At 37.7% G+C, this 18,023-nt stretch overlaps 1 protein-coding gene across 3 annotated transcripts in view; it reads left to right on the top strand.

Moving 5' to 3' along the window:
* hmcn1 (hemicentin 1) overlaps positions 1-18,023 on the top strand; it is a 597,300-nt gene that overhangs the window by 176,044 nt on the left and 403,233 nt on the right. For all 3 annotated transcript variants that reach the window (XM_072573640.1, XM_072573638.1, XM_072573641.1), the window contains exons 7-10: positions 6,963-7,083; positions 7,623-7,886; positions 11,992-12,136; positions 15,172-15,293. In XM_072573640.1, coding sequence (XP_072429741.1) covers positions 6,963-7,083; positions 7,623-7,886; positions 11,992-12,136; positions 15,172-15,293 — 652 coding nt within the window. The remainder of the gene's footprint in view (positions 1-6,962; positions 7,084-7,622; positions 7,887-11,991; positions 12,137-15,171; positions 15,294-18,023) is intronic.

The following is an 18,023-nucleotide window of genomic DNA, read 5'->3' as shown; positions in this document are numbered from 1 at the left end:
TATCGTACATCTGTGAACCACATTTAATGTTTTTGCAATGTTGTAATGGGCAGTTTGGCAGAAATGCAACTCACACAGTTCATTTATTTTATTCCATCTAATTGTTTGGACTGTAGATGGTTATAATATAGAGGTAATCTCAAACAGCATGTGAAGTACTGTTTGAAACTTTATTTTAACGGTAATGAGGACTTTTCTGTACAGCTTTGGAAAATGATTTCATGCTGGCTTGACCTTCTATTGTGGCCTGGCATGTGCTGTAATATATGTTCGGTTGATTGATCTTCAGGTTTACAACACATTCCACCATTTCCCAACCATTGTTCGCCAATCTATTTTGTATTTCCAACAACCATAAATAAGGTAGGATGTCATCCAGTTTTGCTTTTAAGCTTAGAAATTAACCAGCTTGATTTTTTTTTAAGCTCTCAATTAATTTTATTTCTCTTACAAATCCTGTACCTGGCAAGACCCATTTGCATCACTGCTATCTAAAGTGGATTTGGGCTTTAGAACTTTGAATGATAAATGTATTTGTGAAGGAATAAATAGAGACAAATGGCACATCTAAAGTATTCCTAATTTTTGGTGAATCATTGGGTGGATTTTGAGTTTGTATTAGCTGGAAAGAAGAGTTGTGTAGTTAACTATATTGTAAATTAAATTATATAGCTAAGTACCATGGTTGACATAAAATATCTCCTATTCCTATTAAAATGTTTGGATTTACAACATTTTAAAACAACAAATCTAGTTTAATAACATTTGTTGTAAGTTACCATTTCAGATGTGTTTTACCTTTTAAGGATTAAATCAAGTAATACTGCAAATTCAGGAAGAAGGCCATCATAGGAATCATCATAAACTCCCTACTGGCTGACAAGTGAAGCAAGTGGGTACCTGGCTGTTCCATAATGCCTTTTCACTGTATGATCTGAAAATGTTTATATGGGGTGAGAAAGAAGAGAAAGATTATGTCCTCATTTTTAAGAGTTACTGTATTTGGAAAAGGTTGATGATACATAGAGAAACATAAGAGCAGTTTTTCCACATTTACGCCTGCCGATAATCTTCAATAAATTGGAGCTGAATTTTACCTAAATTGGCAAAAGCCCCAAAGCTGCATTTGTACTTAGGAATAAACAGGGGCTGCTGCCTTTTCAAGCACAAAAAAAATCACTGCACCCAGCTCACATCTATTGGAAGTGGGTGTCAAGTCCTATTTGGCTTATTACAGCTAAATCTGCACTGTTGTATCATGCTGAAGGTGATATTCATCTTGTGCAATATTTTCATCTTCCTTCTCAGAAGACTGCTGGCATTCTCCCGGCTGATCAGCATCTATCACATTCCCTTCTTTGTTGCTCTGGTTGTGTAGGGTACAGCAAACAGGAGTTATGTTCCACATTCTGTCTGGACCATACAAGAAGCCCATTGTCTGCCTGATCTGTCCTCTCATTGGAACCTCATCATCAAGATACCTTTCTTCTTTCTGCAATGGCCCTGATAGAATGATTGACTGCATTCTGTCAATGCTTAGCCTCAATAAAGAGGTTGTATTTACAGAATCATCAGCCTTTCTCACCGAGTAGTCATCCTTGTAAGGCATCCAGCCCTGAGAAAGAAGCCAGCACAGTAGAGTTCTCATGTAGGTCACTGGACCCAAAACATTAACTCTGATTTCTCTTCACAGATGCTGCCCGACCTGCTGAGCTTTCTAGAAATTTCTGTTTTTGTTTCTAAGTTATGGTCCTGATAGTTACAGATGACCCATACATTGATGGAGTGAAACACTGTTCTGACTGAAGTCAGCTTGATATGGTGATGATATGAAATGGTGCTCTTAAGGCAATGTCTGCATAGTCTATAGTTCCCTGTCCCTGGGAGAAGCCAGCAATATTGGCAAAACTGTTTCATTCTGTTTTCCTCTGACAAATGTGATCTGGCACATATTGCATTGGTAATAGCCTTGATGAGTTTGATTGGGGATTGAGAGACTCACCACAGGTCCCCAGTGAATCCTTGGAAGTAGCCAGATTTAGTGATGCTCTCACCTTAATATCACTAGGATAGACTGGCCATCTACCCATTCAGTTCAGAAGACCTTCTGCAGAAATGACATCTGTTAAGATTCTATTGCAATGTTCCAAGATATCCTCAGCCCATGACTTATCATTCATCTGGAGGAAAGGCCATTGAGTATGGTTGATTCTGGTCCTTCTGTATCTCATCGGCAGCTTCTTTATGTAGAAGCTGAACAGCAGCTTTTGGAGGTTGCAGTTGGCTCAGAGTTTGTTGACAAGTTTGTTCTCCTTCAATTTCTCTGAGCCTTCATAGCTGCATGTCCACAGTGACAATAAACTCTACCATTACAATGGATCTATGTAGGGAATATCAGAAACAGAACAGTTTCTTAGTAATGTGAGCAGTATTCCCGCATTAGTTCCTAGTATATTTCATAGTTATTTGTTTGCCACTATAAAGCTGATTTTCCCCATTTGAACAAAACTGAAACACAATGCAACAAGCTGACAAAGCTTGCCAACAGCATACACATTTCTCCCACCATGCAACTTCCAGAAATGCAAGTCATGCAATGGCATTACAATTGACGTGCGCGAGGTGAGGGAATGCCAGCTGGCAGTGAGATCAACCGTCAGAAATGGGCATGGTGGGGGAAAGCAGGCTCTCAGTGAGATCAACTGTCAGAGGCTCTGTGATCAACCAGTCAATCACAATTCTTGCATTGGAGATGGTTCTTAGTGACTTGGCATCACTGTGCAAATTCTTGCAGAGAAGTTGTTTGACAACAATTGAAGCTACACAAATGGAAAAGGCCAAGATCAGTAACCTGAAGACTCCTTATCTAGGTAAAGGTCTTTATTAGAGTGATGAAGTTGAGAAGGTTCTCACTGCTCTAGACAGTGTTAGTGACATTGCTGCAATCCTTCAATTTATTCAACTGCTGTGTGACCATCTGGATAGCACATTTGCAGAAGAATAATTACTGAAGTGGCATGAATTTGTTCAGGCTGCAATCACCAAGACAACTAATTTGAATTTGGAAAAGACTGTCTGTCTGTGTGACTGATATTGAAATATTACACTCTTATACCTAATTATTGAAGAAAATCTGGCCACAAATGTATGTGAAAATAATAAAATCACAAATTTATGGTTGTGAGACAAGTCAAGATGGGTTCTATTCAGACATTGTGATTTGGTGGATTATGGCCTGAAAGATGACCGGTTTTAAGACATATCCATACTTCTGGACACTTGCGCAACATTGCGCATCAAGTCCTGACTGCTAACATCGATCTAGTCAAATGAACTCAATTAAATCTAGATCTCAAAATAGATCACTTGGACAATTTGGTATGAATTAAGTTGTGTCTTTCATCTGAACAAAATATTAACTTGGATGTGGCATACAATTATTGGACAGCAAATAAAGATAGTGACAAAAAGCTGTCAAAAAAGAGCGAAGAAATTATTAGTGTTGTCCTTTGATTATGTATTGTACTTGGTCTATGTATTGACACCTGTAAAGGAATCCCAGGCATCTGAACTGAGCAAATAATGTTTGTCTTATGTAGAATACTTGTAACTGTAAAATAGTAGAAATGTACATTTTTAATTGTTAGTAAACACTGCAAATAAATTGTTGCATGACTTCCACTCTGTGGTTCCCTGGTTTAATATACCACTCAGACTAATCAAAGCTATGCACCAGCACATGTGCAGTGGCATAATGAGCAGATAGTTCCTTGACTGTGATCATTACAGCATACTTATTCTTCCAAAACCCAGGATGTTTGGGATAGCTCACTGCACTAATCCTCCTTTCTCTTGTCTTGGGCCTTTTTTTAAAATAGAATCCCCACAGTGTGGAAACAGGCATTCAGCCCAACAAGTCCGTACCAACCCTCTGAAGAGGAGCATCCCACCCAAACCCATTTCCCTACCCCAATCCCTCCTGCATTTCCCATGGCTAACTCACCTAACCTAAAAATCCCTATGAGCACTCTGGGTAATTTAGCATGGCCAATCCACCTAACTTGCACATCTTTGAACTGTGGGAGGAAAACATAGCACCAGGTTAAAAACCCACGCTGACACGGAGAGAACATGCAAATTCTACACAGATAGTTGCCCAAGGCTGGAATCAAAGCTGGATCCCTGGGCTGTGCGGTAGCAGTGCTAACCACCAAGCCACCGTGCCACCCTGCATTGATTAGTGCTGGAAGATACACTACGATAGGATATCTCCAGAAGAGAGAGTTTTCTTCGATAACAAGAAGATTTGTTGCATGAAAGCAGTAAGATTTGGTCAGGCATGATTACCAGGTCTTGAGAGCTGATACAGATATATCTGCTCCCTCTGACAGCTAGAGTCTAAACTCTGACTCCACCATTTGTTAGTGTGTGACATGAGGAGATTGGTGATTCCAATGGAACATGATCATTTATCCCTTAAGAACCATTACTGTATAAATTTAGCTGTTTATTCTACACTTCAGGAGTCTGTTGTAACAAATCAATTATTTATCTGAAAAACATGTTTTTCAGGAATGAGCAAGAATTCACTGAAAAATCCTTTGTTTTTCTGATGTGTGTTTTTATTTTGCATTTGTGATGATTGAGGAATTTTGAATGTTTTAGGTCTGGTGGTTCTTATAATTAGCTTAAAATCTCTGGTATCATTTTGGCATATCTAATAACCTATCTGTAATTGGGTGATCTAAACTGCATACAATTGCCTAACTTTGGTCTAATTATTTAAAATGTATCAATTTATTGTAACCTCTTTGCTCATTATTTAGACTTGGTTTTTGAGACCTAAAATACGATCAGACATTTTATGACTTAATTGAGTTACATTTACAGTGAATCGTAAATAACTTCTGATCTCTGATGAAATGACCACTAAGAAGTTGGCCTTGTATTGGTTCAGCTTCTCTTGGTTCAGCAAAAATATTCTAATACACTCAAGCTTGCAGACATGCTTCTCTTAATAGTATGGTTAGCACAGTGTAAAGGCATTCAGTTGACACTTGGTTAGCATTTGTTTTAAATTTTAAGGAACCATGAAATACATTTTCCAAGAGTCCTCTACTAACTAAATTATTTGTTGTTTCTCAAGTTCGTTCTTATAAGTAGGGACAACTAAGCAGAAACAGCTTCGAGAATGAAATCAAAGGCAACCTTGGGATTTTCATTGGTCTGAGATCAGACAGAATCAGAACTGGTGCCAGTCAACCATAGCTCAATCCTAATAAATGCAAAACTGATTTACGAAGATATGTTCTGCTTTACCACACTTTTAATAGATAAAAATGACTTTGAAAGATTTACCATAATCCATTCAACCATTCATTTGGCAACGTGGTGTAAATAAACACAAAGCCACAAATTCTTATCTAAAGGCCTGTAACACGTTTTGTTTAATTAAAAATTGAATTAGAATATCACTGTCATAACAGGACTCCAGAATGAATACTGTACATTCACAAGGTTCATGACTACTAGGAGTGACATTACACCTGACTATAGAACCTATTGATTGCTCTGGAATGTACAGCAGCAGTGATAAAATATCAATGCACCAAGCAAAAAGTTCCTAAGTTTGGGATCTTTTACAGTTCAAATTGATCTGTGATGGTTAGAAATCCTTGGTCTAATGTATGTGTTGACAGCAGTGATAATGTAAAATAATTAAATTGGATTTTTTTTTTGAAGAACACAATTGTCTGTAGGATCACTTTTTAAACTAACTGTCATGAACAGAGTTATGATGGTATTTGAGTAGGCACCTACATTAATAAACAGGAAGAGAATAATGATACAAATAGGATATGACAGCATATTTCACACCATTTCCTGTACCAACGTGATACTTATATTGATGTTTGCATGCTGTGAATTATATACTGTAACTTTTTAACTTTCAACATGAAAAACAGCCAGTAGTTTCACAGTAAAAATATTGGAGCATTGTGAAATGGAAAAAATTAAATCTTAGTTTCCAACCTGTTTTACCAGCCATAAATTGTTATGCAGATTCGACGTGGTACAACTAAATGGCACATCACAGACAAAAATACATACAAAAGATGTTTAAAGATAACGGACGTGACAGTTGCTACTTGGAAGAAGACCAGGTGTTGGAAGGGAGGAAATTGGTGTAAGAACACAGTGGACTTACAACAAATTATTTGCCAACTGTTGCAGGCACGGGTTGAAAAATACATTAGATGGGCTGCTTATGCTATTGCAACCACTTAGTATACGTAAATCCTGCAATTTATATGGCATTCAAAATCTTTGTTGCTGTTTTGCAGCATTTCTGAAGTTGTCCTGATTGCCTAGGGTGTTAAGTTAAATTGAAAATTTCCGTTGTGATTCAATTCAGAGCAAATTATAATTCATGCAGCGATCAATTCTAAGGAACGAAGAACATATATATCCTGAAAGGTATACATTAGAAGTGGATATTTGTTCTTAGTCCTCTAATAAAGAAGCAGAAGAGCCAGATAGGAGGAGTTGCATGATTGATCGCAATGGTTATTTACCAAACCAGTTTCCTCTTGGCATCTTCCCCTCTGGTTGTATGGAACCAGAATCAAATAAGACTAAAAAGTAATTTATCCTTTTACTTGGGAACAGTGCCAACCTTTTGGAGTAATTTTAACCTAACCCACCCAGTGGGAAAGTGGCTGGATCAGATTGGCCACCTGCTTTACATTTGTTTTGGGATTCCAATTGGCTGAGATCAGGTACTGCATATCTGAAATTGAGGGGACGTTGTCAACGTAACTTTAATCACTGCACCCCTCCCTCCAACTGTTTGGATTTCAGGAAGACGTTTGGGTACAGACTAATGTCTACTAATTGTTGGGGTGCACTGCCTGGTTCTAACATATGACCTAGATCTTTCTCTGCATTATTTTTTCTTCTAGACAACAAGTGGTGGAAGACATTCGGTGCGAGTCACAGGACTCAGTGCCATTGATTTTCGAGCTGGATTTGCCAGAAAACCAACAATGAATTTTAAAAAGATTGGTAACAGACCTGTTCAAGGTCAGTTTGTTACAAATCATTTTTAATTGTATGACAATGTGGACTAGTTTTAATGACTTTATCCAAAAAGGCTATAGGTATTGCAGATATCAAATATTATTTAATGATTTAAAATGTGGCCATGTAAATATTCAGATATTCAAGTGTCAATCCATTGACATTGCTTTTTGTCAAAATCCATTTTTAAAAATGGGTCCCACCTCTCAATGCAAGAAGAAATGAGAGGCATTAGTGTTTGTGCTTTTTAAAATTTTATTTATTGTGTACTTCGTATAGTTTATTGTAGTAAATTATTTAAAAATTGTACCTGACTGCTGAGGCATTGTATTACTGTTTTGATATAAGAGTGAATTGAAGACTGACAAATATAATTTGCACAAGAAATTTAGAATTTTCTGAGACATGTAATAGATTTAATGCTAAACTAATTGCACTACAGATTCATTTTATCTAAAATTGTGACTTTTTGAACAGCAGTTTAACTCTGAAATATTTTATTTTTGGTTCCCCTTTGTATCCCATATTGCATGTACTTACAGGTATACCAACATATTTACTATTGAATACAACTGGACTTATTCCTCCTGCTAGAGTGGATCAAGTGGAACTCCTTGGCATCTCAGGCATTACATTGAAGACTATTCCCTTAAAGTATTATCCTGACCGCAAACCTTACAGCATCTTGAATGTAACTGAATTTATTCCACCAGATGAAGCATTCTTTTTGAAGATAACTGGTTATGACACAGAGGGTTACCTGTTCCAGAGGGTATCTGGTGTATCCTATTCCAACATTGTTCCAGGTCAGTTACCAAGAGGTGTTATACTGGACTTGAAGCATTAACCTTGGTTTTCTCCCCACAGTTGATGCCAGACCCCCTGAGTTTCTCTAGCACTTTGATTTTATTTCAGATATCCGGTACCCGCTATTTTTAAAATTACTTTTATTGTTCCAAGTAAGATAAGGAGTCCTGCTGTAAAGAGCCTAAAATATATTAATTCTGTGGATTTTTAAAATCACTTTTTGCTGCATTGGGTATGTTTGTACTGTGTAATCTTAGTAATAGACCAACTATTTGGATGCTGCTCCTTGGATGCTGCCTGAACTGCTGTGCTCTTCCAGCACCACTAATCCAGACAACTATTTATTATGATGTCTTAATAGACCATGTGAATACCCCCTCTGCTATTTAAATGAAGAATTATTCCTTAGGTAGAATATTGGAAAACTTTCACCCAAATGAGTTGAAATGTTTCACAGAAAGTAACTTCAGTCCTCATTTACTATATGATCAGGGGTGATAGGATGGTGGCATAAATTCCCTCTCCTAAAGATACCTTCCAGAAACTTTACCCAAACAGTAATTTTTATTTAATGTTCCATACAATAAGCATCAGCAGTCACGCGGACCATGTTAATATTAATGTTGATATTAAATCAATCATTTAATATCCAAGTACACCCACAATTTTCCAGTAGGGATCACCTGAAAGCAGTTAGGAGTAGGACACAGGCTGACCTTTCCTTTCCCTTTCCCCAGCCTGTGACATGGAGGCTACTTATGTGCCTTCCTATTCATGATGTAACGTCTTCAAACAGAGCGGAATGAGAACACGGTTTTACCTCTTTTTAGCCCAATTTGCCAATGATTCTATCAACTGAATCTTCAGGGATCTACAGCTCACTTTTTTTTTGAAATGGTTTACATGAGATGCATCATTCAAACACTTTGAAGCTTGTTGCAAGTAATCTCTGCTGAAAGCATTAAATGCTAGATTGATTAAATGCTTCATGTCTAAACAAGTATTTTCAATTTACTTTCAGAGAACAGTTTGCACTCACATTTGTACTTGTTTAGGTAGAGGAAAGAAGTTCTGATTGAAGTTGCAAAGGAAATTCCAAGTGATTAATGTAGTGTAGTAATTATGGTCAATGATGGATCAATGTAAATAATTACTTTGTAACCAAACTGACATTCTAGTACACATCTGTGAGCACAGTGGTACTTCACAATTCCAGCTGAATCAATAGAAAATGTTAATATCCATAAATTGTACTTTTCAATCAAAAAGACTGCTTTTCAATCAAAAGGACTGAATTTCTTTTGCGTTCTCAGGTTATCTGTAATTCTATAGGGACAATTTAACTCCCTCTGCCTGAGGGAAACAAGATGGTAGTGGAGTTAAAGTTGGAATGATTGAATATTCTTTTTCCTTGTACATGCTTTCCATCAAGAATAACCATCTTTTCTGGATCAATTTAATTTTGGTTAAATACATTTTTGGATTTAGTTCAGAGTTGTTCTGACATAGAATTTGATTGAAAAGTTAAGTGTCATTTATGTATTTCTATTTTTTCCATTTTTTTTCCCACTTGTTTCATATTTAGAGTTTTTAAAACCTTTTTTACTTGTAAAAAAATTAATAGTCATTCAATTTCTAGCATTTCTTATCAGAGAAAGATAGGAGCAGGATAATACTAGGACTAATAATTGCAACTGTTGTTAATATTGTTGCAATAATTGCAGCATTAATTCTCCTGACTGTCATAAGATCAGAAGTGGGGATATATGCTGATGATTATACAATGTTCAGCACCATTTGCAACTCCTCAGATATAGAAGCAGAGCCCAAATGCAACAAAATCTCGACAATATTCAGGCTTGGGCTGACAAGTGACATGTAATGTACACATTAATCAGGTGCTGGATCATGACCATATCCCACAAGAGAGAATCAAACCATTACCTCTTTGTGTGCAATGATTTGTTCAATGATAATGTCCAGGATGTTGATAGCAGGGATTTATGATATCATTGCATTATTATTGATGAAAATCTGAACTGGACAAGTTATGTTAGTATACAAGAGCAAGTCAGCTGCAAGGAGTATTACATTGAGTAACTTACCCCCTGATTCCTCAAGGTCTGTCCATCAGCGACAAGGCACAAGTTAGGAGTTGATTTAAAAAAAAACTCCCCACTTGCTTGGAGTATTGCAGCTCCAACATTGAAGAAGTTTGACACCATCCAGCACAAGGCAGCACCTTGACTGGCATCTGATTAGAAAGCATTCAGCCCTTCCACCATCAATACTCAATAGCAGTGTGCACCATCCACAAAATGCACAGAAAAACTTCACCAGTGCTTCATAGACAGTTCTTTCCAAATCCATGATCACTCCCATCTAGAAGGACAAGGGCAAGATCACTCTCATCTAGAAGGACAAGGGCAAGAGATCACCATCTGTAGGGTCCTCTCCAAGACATTCACCGAAATGTATCACTGTTCCTTCAATGTTGCTGAGTCAGAATTCTGGAACTACCTCCATAATGGGGTCAAGAAGGCAAATCACCACCACTTTCCTGAGAGCAACTAGGAATAGGCAATGATTATTAGCCCAGCCAGTGACACCCAAATCCTATGAGTGAATTAAAAAATAAATAACTTTGCATAATGTGGGCATTGCATACTTTCATTGATGTTAAATGGAGAGATACAGCTTTGCTTTCTATGGGCATTTAATGCAATCAGAGCAGAGCTACAGCACCATACTGTGAGAAATATTATTGTCCATGCCTTGAATTTGACTCTTGTGCAATCAATGTTAGATCCCGTCATTAACAGAAGCTTCTTGCTCCCCCAAATGTGTCCTACAAATCATATCAGTTTAGAACTCCTAGGTCATGTTGCGGCTGTACAGGCCGTTGGTTAGGCCACTTTTGGAATATTGCATGCAATTCTGGTGTCCTTCCTATTGGAAGGATGTTGTGAAACTTGAAAGGGTTCAGAAAAGATTTACAAGGACGTTGCCAGAGTTGGAGGATTTGAGATATAGGCAGAGATTGAATAGACTGGGGCTGTTTTCCCTGGAGTGTCAAAGGCTGAGGGGTGACCTTATAAAATCATGAGGGGCATGGATAGGATAAACAGACCAAGTATTTTCCCTGGGGTGGGGGGGAGTGGGGTGTCCAGAACTAGAGGCCACAAGTTTTGGATGAGAGGGGAAAGATATAAAAGAGAGCTAAGGGGCAATGTTTTCACACTGCAGGTGGTACATGTATGGAATGAACTGTCAGAGGATGTGGTGGAAGCTGGTACAATTGTAACATTTAAAAGGAATCTGGATGGGTGTATGAATAGGAAGGGTTTGGAGGGATAGGGGCCAATTGCGGGCAAGTTAGGTTGGGATATCTGGTTGGCATGGACAAATTAGACCGAAGGGTCTGTTTCCTTGCTGTACATCTCTATGACTTTGTGACACTATGAATATTCTATCTGCTTATCTGATATGCTTCCCCCAATTTTAAAATATATCCATTCATGTTGTGCATCTACTTGTCGTAGTTTATGTTGTTTTTGTGTTCTGAATTTGCACTTTGCCAGAACGTTATCAGCAAAGTGTGCTTCATTGTGAGAATGCACATGCTTCAAGTCAGGTTTGCCAATTTTGCTCATAAGTTGCAGACCAGTCTCAGGTCTAGAGAAAGTCTGGCCATTGGCCATTGACAAAATGGTATTTACTAGTTCATACCTAAAATACAGCAGTAATTTATATCTGCCAGTGATACCATTTTTCCCCTGAAGACAAAGTCAATGATTTGAGGTTGGTTTTAGCGACCACCAGTGTCAAGTATGGTATATTCTTTCATTTTGCCCCAGACAATCTATTGTTGGAAGTAGCATTGAAACATTAAAAAGGGGTCTATACAGTTGGCAGATGCTGTATTATACATATTATCACTTTACAAGATTCTCCAAAAGTATGTCGCCAAGGTGGAGCAGCTGGGGATTAACAATTTGCTTTAATAGATGTAACGCAGTTGACAAGAAATCATTAAGAAAATATGTTGACTGCTTTTTGAAAAGTTACATTATAAAAGGCACAATGTTTAACCTTTTTTATTAGGTCCACCAAAGGTCATGATGCCGGCACAGACTCCAGGATACTATCTGCAGACAGGCTTTATCATATGTAATGTGGACAGCCTCATCCCCTTCACATTACGTTTCAGCAGAGCTGGTACAAAGCTAGGAACAGATCAGTTTTTCAAGTATGTATATTTGACCTGTTGTCTTGTTGCATGCTGTGATCAGGATTATGACTTGTAACCATCCAAGCTTGTAGCGTGAAGCGTGACATATTATACAATATGCATTCTTTGTAATACATTTTGAGACTACCAAATGAACCTTATGTGGGAAAGTTATGTATTGAAGAATCCAAAAGACATTTATTTTAACATTGCTATACACAAACACTGCATTCTTGCTTCATTGCCTGACAATTAATGATCATTGATGTGATTTCCAAGACTGTTTGTGGTTAGTGGGATGATGAAGTCATATGGGACATTCCTTTATAGCACTCATGTCTGAAACAGTTTTTCTGAAATGACAGTCCATTGTAAGGCACAATCTGATCTGGGACACTGAGTAAACTGAAAATAATACTCATTGTGTTGTGTTCCTTGTGTTGCTAAGTCATTTAACAATGAAAAATTCAGATGTGATCCATCACAAGAATGTCATCTTTTCCATTTGCTGTGAATAGGTCTGTTCTTAATTTTGTTCAAGAAGTGAATCGAACATTTTGTGGATATTGAGATTCCCTTTCCTGCTGAGGTTGATGCATTTGACATGTCTCTAATGCATTCAAAAGTTGTTGAATATCCTGATTCAATGCTGGCTAGTACATTGACTCAAGCTCACCATCTTGAGTGCCCCTGCTGGAATATAGACATGATACCTTGGCATAATGTCTTTGCTATTAGGAATTGCTTCCACTTTAAATGACTTGTGATATACCGAATTTATCCTGTCTAATTGGATTAATTTTCTCAGATTAATGCTATCAGACATCTTTGGATAATGATCATTTGCAACTTTTGTAGCTGAGCATCTTTAGCAGCTGCTGATTTGTAATTAATCTCACTGGCTCTGGCCAAAGTATAACTGGTCAACCTTAAGAATATCCTCAACGTTTTAGTCTAGAACATCAATGTGTAGATCAAGAGGGATATTTTGCTCTTCATGTGGGTCGAGTAATCTGTTTAGCATATCAGACATAGTCACCCTGGTACCTAGCTTTTTCTAACTCAAAATTATGTCTTTGAAGATCATTGGCTGATGCATTATGTATACTCCGTTCGCCATTGGGGCTGTGATTTGAATCTCTTGAATTGTGACTGTAATAAGGTCTGTGCAAACAGTTAAATCTGCCATTGCTGGATCATTTCTATCTACCAGCTATAAGATTTTCAGAAGTCAGAATGAGTTTGCATAGTGGCAGTCCAGTGTGATTCTGTCAATGCGTGGAATTGATGATCTGTGATCTGCTATAAGTGGCATCTCATAAGCTGTAGAATAAGTTGTATGTAGAGGTACATGTGTTTCAGGATGCATGAGCTCCTTTGTTGATTTTTATGTTTAATCTGTATTGTACTGACTTTTCAGAATATAAGATATTAATGATTCTGATGACCTTATACAATCAGTGTGGTGTGACAATATGAAATCCTGATCACCATCCAAATGTTCCTTATTCTTGGTTGACTCTGAATCTCACTGATGTGATTGTGCATCACCTTAACACTTTTTTCCCCCTTACTACCAGTGTTGCATTATCTTTTTGGTTTTTTTGTTCGGGGTCTGGTTTGATCTTTGAAACCAGATTTCCTGCATGTATGCCCAATGTCCTTCATGCCACGTGCTTTACAGATAGCTAAATAAAAAAGCTCAGCAGACGTTTGGTAGCTATGATAACCACATCTGATTTTGTTGGTTTGGTATGCTTTGCTGACCATAGCAATTGTGTTGGCTGTACCTAAAATATGTAATTGCTGTTGCCTGCCACTAAGGCTTTATACTTGGGTCCATCCTGAAATAATATTTTAATGGTATGGCCCATTTCCTGCCCAAAAGATCCTTCCAATTTATTTTTTTTAGTTAGTGTAAGGGCAATGACTAACTCAATGGGCTGCTTTGACAGTTCCTCTATAAAAGTTACACTTGTGGCCTTTGCTGCGCCATCTTCTGACAAACTCTCGGAGTTGCAGTCTGTATGGCATGAGTTGAAGTTTCTTATTTCTAAAGTTTATTCTTACCTTGGACTTCTGGCAACCTTCCAAATCTCTCTGGATCTTTCTAATCATCCACGGAAAGACCAGATCTAGATATCTTGTAAAGCCTCTCCTTGCCAATGGTAAGCAAGATTTTGAGTTTTTTTTCTTGGGATAATCTACTGATTGATTTATAAAATAAAATCCTCATCATTGTTTAAACAGTTGCAACTCAGTAAGGGTGTCAATGGACACCAAATTCATAATAAAGTTTTTGCTATCCATGATTCCCCTTTAAAATCTTTGCACTCTGACATGTTAATCCATTATCTGATTTTGTGACTGTGTAAAGTTAAAATTGTTCCTTTCTTCAAACCAAGAACTTTGTAGCTGTTGGTATGAGAAAATGTTACTTAAAGGGGGGATTTGAACCCAAACCTCTTGATCTAGCATTAAAGGTGCTACCACTGCACTATTAGAAACTAAAAACTGTTACTTACATATCAACTTTAAAGAACAGAGTATTCTAGCTTCCCAGTTCTGTTTTGAAACTTGACTTAGTGTCAAATTCTTTTACTTAGATTACTTACAGTGTGGAAACAGGCCCTTCAGCCCAACAAGTCCACACCGACCAATTCCCCCCTTCACCTAACACTACGGGCAATTTAACATGGCCAATTCACCTAACCTGCACATTTTTGGATTGTGGGAGGAAACCGGAGCACCCAGAGGAAACCCACGCAGACACGGGGAGAATGTGCAAACTCCACACAGAGGGTCATCTCTGGCGCTGTGAGGCAGCAATGCTAACCACTGTGCCGCCGTGCCGCCCACACTTCATAATTTTCCTGAGAAACGACTTGAGACATTTTATTACCCTTAACGGCATAAAATAAATACACATTATTGCAGTTAATTATTGAGATTCTATTAGGTTAACATTGTTTTTCAAGCAAGTTATTATGAGTATGATTGTGTACTTTATTATTATAATTCACCGGATTTAACCTCCTGTGTTTCTCTTGAAGGGAGTCTGCCACTGCACATTTGGAGATCCCTCAAGTTTCTGCAGTGCATGAAGGGTTTTATGAATGCATTGCAGTTAGCAGTGCTGGCACTGGGCGTGCACAAACCTTCCTGGATGTGTCAGGTCAGAACCCTTTTTTTACATACATGTCTCAGTTGTTACATGTGTAAGGGGCTCTATTTTAAATAAAAAATAAATGCAGTATTATGTGGCTTTATGATCTAGAAGAGAATACAAAACTGCTTAATAGCTATTTTGGTTAACTCTGGAACCTGTGTTTGAACAGTAGGGAGTGACACAAAGAACCAACACTCCTGAGTTGCCAATGTATTTATCACTTTCAGCAAATGACACTAAGCAGCATAAAATACCAACATAAAAAAACATAAAATAGAGAGTGTATTAACATAATAAAACACATGGCTAAGCAAGAATGATACCAATGAAAGGCATTTTGGATACTTTGCTCCTAGTGCTCAGTATCAATCAGGAAACTAACCAAAAGTATGAGCACAGAGGTAGGAGTTTTGGAGCATCTTAAAAGAGGATACAGAAGTTGAGAGGTTTAGTTAGGGAACAGAGATCTTGGACATTTACACAAATTCCTTGTTGTGAAATGATGCAGCCATCCTACTAAATCTGTAAAGTAGTACTTTCGCCACAGCTTTTGAAAGACATAAAATTAAAAGACACAGTCTTACCAATGGCACAGGAAATAATTTTAATCTACATCATCCAGCGGGACCAGAAAATGGAGCATTCAAGATGGAACATATATTTTTCAATCCTGTTCACACTGGCCATCATTTTATGCACTGCAGCTTGATAATTGACTCAAAGAAATGCAAATCAGGAATATAAACAATAAGTGCTGGAAATGTTATGCAGATCTGCCAACATCTGTAGAGAGACAAACAGGGTTGACCTTTTGAGTTGATATGACTGTTTGTTTGTATTTAGAGTCATATTCAACTTGAGACATTAACCATATTTCTCTCAGATGCTGGCAGACCTACTGATTACTTGCAGCACTTACTCATTATTTCACATTTCTAGCATTCGCAGTAGATATTTTTAATCAACCTATTCAGCTATGTTATGACACACCTGTGAAGTAGGTCGGACTCGAATCCAGGCTTTCTGTCTCTGAGGCAGGAACACTATCACTGTCACAAAACATCTGCAGTAATTTGCTTTTATTTAAATGCCATCAGGGTTGTAGTGATTGCAACAAGGACAGCCATGTGGACCTCATAGAATATTAGTTCCTTCACTGGACCAACTTAACAGCCCCAGCTGATAGAAATAAATCTGAATGTCAGAGGTTCTGTTCATTTCTCAAAGCCGGTTGTGTGAAGTACTATGCATGTGTAAAAAATGGGTGGCTTGGTCATGGGATACCGGCCTCTGTGGAGTTATTTCAAGGGTCATGAGACCTTGATTGGATTTTAAACAAGGAAGCTGCAATGGTTTTTGTGTTGGCAAAGTCAGGAGGTCAAAAGTTTAAAATGTTCCTAAATTGCCATTTGGGGAATTTTAAAAACTTGTCTTCTTCTTGAATTGTCATTAAATGAATGTTAAAAGAGCATTTTTGTTGTCCAGACACATTTATCGAAGTTTAGAATTATGCTTACAATTTTAAATCATCAACAGTAGCTGACTGAAGGGATCTGGAGGGAGAACTAACTTTAGATATAGATTTATAAACACAGAAGTGATCAGGGGAACAGACTACTTTCCCATCAGCTATTGCTTCCTCAAAGAGCATTTGCAGTCAACATGACAAATGAGATGGACCTCATAGGATGTACCTTTGGGATGGCCCTTCACTATGTTTTCTTATTTGTTTGCCAAATCTGAGTTATGTAAACCCAATGAACAGTAAAATTGTGAGCACAAAATTTTTTTATTATTTGTTTCCATGCTGAAACAATAGCATTTACTTTTAATAATCAAATTTGTGTCACTATGCTAGTTTTATCTGATCTTTAGGTGCAAATACTGGAATAGTGCACTGTGATCAGGTTCGATAGTTAAATATAATAGATAATCATATCTATTGATCAGGAATATCCATCACATCAGAACATTAAAATGTGAAGGTATAGGTATGTTGAACATTTCATCTTCATTTTTTGGCAAATGATGGTGATGCTTAATATCTGAGGAAAAATTAAAATTCAGGATGGTATTTAAAAACAGCTGCTTCAACTTCAGCTTTACTTAATTTATTAAAGCCCTGGAGCTATGCTCAACCATGCATTTCACATACCCATTTAAATGCCATTCCGTAAAATGTTAGACTGTTCTATAGAAACATAAAATGATCCAAGTACAAAAGTTTCCAGTTATGGTGGAAATGGCATTCATGATACCAGTTATCAATGTCATTGTCCCCAGTTTGTGATGGAACTTGAATTGTCCTAAAGTAATAAATCCAAGTTGAATAATGCAGAATGCAAGTGGAAACTGTAATGTTTAATTGTAAGTAAAACAGTATTGTAAACCTGATAACATTGCTGAAAGCAGAATTCAGGGAGCTCGGAGAGAAGTTAAGGAGGAGGACTCAAAGGTAGTGATCTCAGGATTGCTACCAGTGCCACGTGCTAGCCAGGGTAGAAATGAAAGAATAGGCAGGATGAACATATAGCTTGAGGGATGGTATAGGAGGGAGAGGTTCAGATTTGTGGGACATTGGGACTGGTTCTGGGGAAGGTGGCACTATTACAGATTGGACAGTCTACACCTGAACCAGACTGGAGCTAATGTCCTTGGGAGAGGTTTTGCTACTGCTGTTGGGGAGGTTTTAAACTGTGGCAGGGGGCTGGGAACCAGAAAAGACTAGTAGACAGT

The sequence above is a fragment of the Chiloscyllium punctatum genome, chromosome 7 (assembly GCF_047496795.1).
Source record: "Chiloscyllium punctatum isolate Juve2018m chromosome 7, sChiPun1.3, whole genome shotgun sequence".
NCBI lineage: Eukaryota > Metazoa > Chordata > Chondrichthyes > Orectolobiformes > Hemiscylliidae > Chiloscyllium > Chiloscyllium punctatum.
The sequence above is the reverse complement of the archived record's forward strand: the minus strand, read 5'-3'. Positions and strand labels throughout refer to the sequence as shown.